The sequence below is a fragment of the Penaeus vannamei genome, unplaced genomic scaffold, assembly GCF_042767895.1.
Source record: "Penaeus vannamei isolate JL-2024 unplaced genomic scaffold, ASM4276789v1 unanchor220, whole genome shotgun sequence".
NCBI classification, from domain to species: domain Eukaryota; kingdom Metazoa; phylum Arthropoda; class Malacostraca; order Decapoda; family Penaeidae; genus Penaeus; species Penaeus vannamei.
The window spans coordinates 2501-7500 of record NW_027213224.1 but is presented as its reverse complement, the minus strand read 5'-3'; the positions used below and the strand labels follow the sequence as shown (position 1 = coordinate 7500).

General features: G+C 44.4%; 1 protein-coding gene across 1 annotated transcript in view; it reads left to right on the top strand.

Moving 5' to 3' along the window:
- LOC113816886 (probable cationic amino acid transporter) overlaps positions 1-5000 on the top strand; it is a gene marked incomplete at its 3' end in the record, with an annotated part of 7462 nt that overhangs the window by 1362 nt on the left and 1100 nt on the right. Inside the window, exons 2-5 of the mRNA XM_070119441.1 lie at positions 59-208; positions 317-442; positions 3516-3697; positions 3831-3915. Coding sequence (XP_069975542.1) covers positions 59-208; positions 317-442; positions 3516-3697; positions 3831-3915 — 543 coding nt within the window. The remainder of the gene's footprint in view (positions 1-58; positions 209-316; positions 443-3515; positions 3698-3830; positions 3916-5000) is intronic.

Here is a 5000-nt window from a genome sequence, read left to right as displayed (position 1 = left end):
CATATATAGATAGCTAGCTAGACCAGTGATCTAGCGCTAAGCGGCTCCTTCCCCGCAGTCCGGGACGATGGACTACATGACGGGCAGGAAGGTGGAAGCGTTCGTGGGTCGCGTGGCGGGCCGCCTCCCCTGGTCACAGGCCGTCCCAGACGTGATAGCGGCGGGCGCCTCGCTCTCGGTGGCCGTTCTCCTGGCGCTGGGGCTCGAGGTAAGCTGGCGACGTGCCATGAACAGGGAAGCCTTCGTGAAATCATGAGCGCATTCAGGTTGAATATGTTTCTTCGTGTACCTCCATTCACTCCCAGTTCCTTCGCAGCAATCCGGCTTCCTGAGGGCTAGCATGGGCGTCACCTCGGTGCTGGCGCTTCTCTTCTTCATTGTCGTGGGCGGATCCCACACCGAGCAGAACACCGCCCATTTGCACCATGCAATCTCTTCGGAGGTATTTGTTGATTTGATTGTAACTGTTTCTACATGTATAAACTTTGCTCTCGTCCTCAGAATCCACTGCAAGTAAATTACAATGGATTTTAATATATTCGTTTGGTATGTAGCAGTCCAGCCTTGGGCAATTCTGGTCAAAATTGAATCTTAAGGCACTGCTTTACATAATTATGTTCATAAAAAGTGACTGCGTTTTGTGAAGTAATCTTCATTGCAAATTTGCCAGATAGGGCATAGCTTATTGTTAATTTTTGAAACAGATTGTGGGCACGAGATGGCCCGGCTTGCTTTTCAACCAAGGTAAGTGTGGCCTTCATCTGAGAACGCCGTTATATGTACAGCCAACGACAAAAGTAGTGACGCCGCGCCAGACCTGGCTCGGAGAGATCATGCCCTTCTTGCCCTGAAAGGAGGCCCACGTTCAAACAACCAGGACCTAGTTAGGATGGTTCGAAAGTAAGGAGGGAAATTGCGGAATATCATGACTGGAATATGTATGGAGAGAGAGTGAGGGATCGCCTTCGTTCATGTGGAGTTGATTTGATGAATATGTTGGACCTGCCTGAAGAAATAACATCGTGTATCATTTCGAAAATAATTTTCATGAAATCTTATCACATCGTTTTATTTTAATTCCTTATCATATTTTCTATATAAAAATTCTTAAACATTGTTGAAACTAACTGTTCATAGACGGAAATATCCTTCATTTGCATAATGGTAAACTTTTGATGTTATTTGGAAAATAGAATAATACTCATTACAATATTTCATACTCCATTATATTTTCCAAATGTTTGCAAATATTTCATTACCAAAAATAGCGAAATGAAGATGTAAACGACGGACTGAACAGGTGTCGAAAGATGTTTTTTTTTTACTAGTTTGGAGGGGGAACACCGATATGGTGTTGGACATGAGCCGCTGAAACGACAAATGAAGGTGTAAGAATGAGTCAAGGCTCAGGGAATATTCCCTTAGCCTTGGGTAGAGTGAAGCTAGACTCGGCCCTTCGTGGGGTGAGTGAGCAAGCGTGAGTCAGGAAAGGGGTTCGCTGGGAAATGCCCAATCTGCCCAGGTCTAAAAACTGTCACCAAATAATTTGACAGTAAAAGATATATCATAGAAGTGTGAGTTTCACATATCATATTACTTCATATACTTTCACCAACAGTTTCGGAAACAATATAATGAATTATGTTGTCTGATGATGCACTTTAAATTAATTTGTATCTCAAACTTTAAACTGATCTAATCAATATAAATACTTTTTTATATGTATATCGTTGATATGATCAATATAAAATATATATATAAGTATATTATTGCGAGGGTCGTAGACAAGTGACCCATCACACCCAAGCTGACCCTAACCAAAGCGTGCTGCGCGATTCATGAACGTGACTAGAGGTCGTGGTTCGTAGGAGGCATCCAAACGAAATAGAAAAGAAAACAAGGGAATTGATACATAGATTTTTACACCCCATCACCCTCGAAGTTTTGTAGCCAAAACTATTTGTTAGTGTTTGGTAGTTTAAGAGGCGCTATTTGAGACGTTACATTATTCACACCCACAAATATTATACACAGTGTGTGTGTGTGAGAGAGAGACGGGGGGGGGGGGGAGGACGCTAGCCTTGATAGGATGGGACTGGAACAGCAGAACACTCACCTCGTTTTGCCTTGGGAATTCAGATCACACCCTCCCCCTTCCTAACTATACCCAGGTTGTTTGAACGTGGGCCACCTCTCAGGGCAAGAAGGGCAAGATCTCTCCAAGCCAGGCCTGGCGAGGCGTCACCTCAATAAGGCTCATTTCTGTTTTTGTCCGTCCGTTGAACGTATTTGGCAGTGATCAAAATGATACAAGAGCCAAAATATTTTCAACTTAGTTACTTAATCACAATTAGAAATATGAGTTTTTAATAAAGATTATCAGCCCTCAGGTTCACAATGAAAACAGTCCTTATTAAAAGCTAACCCCTGGCTCTAAGCCCAGTAAAAATCTCTCCCTTTCTCTCTCTCTCTCTCTCCCCTCCGTCTATCTCTGTCTCTGTCTCTCTCTCCCTCTCTGTCTTGTTTCCCTTTATCCTTCATCTCCCCTACCCCCCCCCCCTCTCTTTCTTCCCTCCCTCAGTCTATCTCTGTCTCTGTCTCCCTTTCTCCCCTATCCCCCCCCCTCTCTCTCCTCCTTCTCTTCCTCCCTCCGTCTATCTCTGTCTCTCTCTCTCTCTCTCTCTCTCTTTGTCTCCCTTTCTCCCTCTTTTCCCCTCTCCTCTCCTCCCTCCGTTTATCTCTGTCTCTGTGTCTCTCTCCCTCTCTATCTTGTCTCCTATTCCCCCTCTCCTCTCTCTCTCTCCTCCCTCCGTTTATTTCTGTCTCTGTGTCTCTCTCCCTCTCTATCTTGTTTCCCATTCCCCCTCTCCTCTCTCTCTCTCTCTCTCTCTCTCTCTCTCTCTCTCTCTCTCTCTCTCTCTCTCTCTCTCTCACTCACTCACTCACTCACTCTCTCTCTCTCTCTCTCTCTCTCTCTCTCTCTCTCTCTCTCTCTCTCTCTCTCTCTCTCTCTCTGTATCCCCCCTTCCTCCCCCTCCCCCCCTCCCTCTCCTTCTCACTCTTCCTCTTTGCCCCCCCCCCTCTCTCTCTCTCCCTTTCCCTCTCCTTATCCCTCTCTGACTCTCACCTCCCACCCCCCATCTCCCTCTCCCTCCCTCCCTCCCCGTCTCTCTCTCACTCTCTCTCTCTCTCTCTCTCTCTCTCTCTCTCTCTCTCTCTCTCTCTCTCTCTCTCTCTCTCTCTCTCTCTCTCTCTCTCTCTCTCCCCTTTCTGTCAGTGTCTACTTCCTTCGATATTTACATATCGTGGGGCAGGAGGGGTAGCGCGACCAGTGTTCCCGATTTCGTAAGGGACCAGCAGTTATGAAGTAGTGTGACCCCACTGGTGCCGTACATAGCAACTCGAACTTTTGCCCTTTAAAAGTTGCATGGATATAAGTACAGGCTGTAGACCAGATTTCAGTCGCACATTCTTTGATAAGGAATCGCTATATCTGAGCCATTGCTTCCACACAGTTACTGGCTGGCGCAGCAGTGTGCATGGTGCTGTATAGCAGCTTTTACGAGACGGGTCGACTCGTGAAGCAGCAGCGGCGGCCGCAGCGCGCGCTCCCCATCGCGCTCTCCGTGAACACCGGCCTCGCCTTCCTTGCCTTCTTCGCCCTGGGCATCGTGCTCACGCTCATGACAGGGAACGTGTAAGTCCTGCTCTCGCTCCTCACGTGACCAAGACCATCGGTGCTGCTACTTCCGCTTTTGCAATGCTGGTTACTGGTTACGCTCTTGCTGTGCCAGTCTTTCTTATCTTAAGAAATAGCATTTTTCTTGCAGGATCCCCCCGCAGGGCGCCCCGCTCCTGCAAGCACTGGAGCGGCGTGACGTTGGATGGGCTCGTCTCGTAATGGGATGCTTTCAGGTAAATGCGCGTCCCCCCCCCCCCTCTCTTCGTGACTTTCCCTTCCTTGCTCCTTCCTCCCGTCCCTCCATTGTCTTAGGATTAGTTTTGCTTCGGCCATTGCTGAATGAATGCTTGTATAGATAAAGTTTCGGGGGAGGAGGCTTTTACATTTCAATTACGTATGCATCAGAAATGCTAAAATCTACTTAAAATGTCAGTAATCATACATCGGAAAAATAGAACATAATTAAAGTGCCCTTCGTGTATCCTCTGTTGTAGAAATGTCCTTTATATATATATATATATATATTTATATATATATATATATATATATATATATATATATATATATATATATATACATATACATATATATATATATGTATGTATGTATGTATATATATATATATATATATATATATATATATATATATATATATAATAGTTTGAAATCCACACTTATAATACCTTTATGCCGTTTTTGTTTTGTAAAGTAAGCATATCCAGAGAATTGCCACAACTAATTGGAAAACTACACGCAATTATGTAAGCAAAGGCATTTTATTGTAATTGCAAAACATTTTCCAGGAAAGATAAAATACGCGTTTGAAAATTACAATACAGGTATACTATTCCTCGGTTAATACGTTTCTATAAAAAAGAAAAGGAGAAATCGAATAGAAAATTACCAAGAATAAAATGCAGCAGATCCCCTTTGACGCTTTTGCCAGACACCCGAGAGAAGCAGCAGCGATCGATACGGAAAACTTTTATGAGAGAAACCTCCTCATATATCGATGACCAGGACTGAGTAACATTCACTCAGATGCTCCTCACCGGGCAGCCTCGTCCTCGCGCGAGGGGCTGCGGGGACCCGGGGCGGTCTGGTCGGGGGCGACGGCAGCGACGAACGGGGCGGGGTTTCAAGTAGAAATATAATGACAGAAATAGCTGTACGAAAGGAATAATAACAATAATGATAATAACAACAATAACAATAATGATGATGATGATAATAATGATAATAATAGCAAAGATGATAATAATGATAAAAATAACAAAGATGATAATAACGATAACTACAATAATGATAATTATTATAA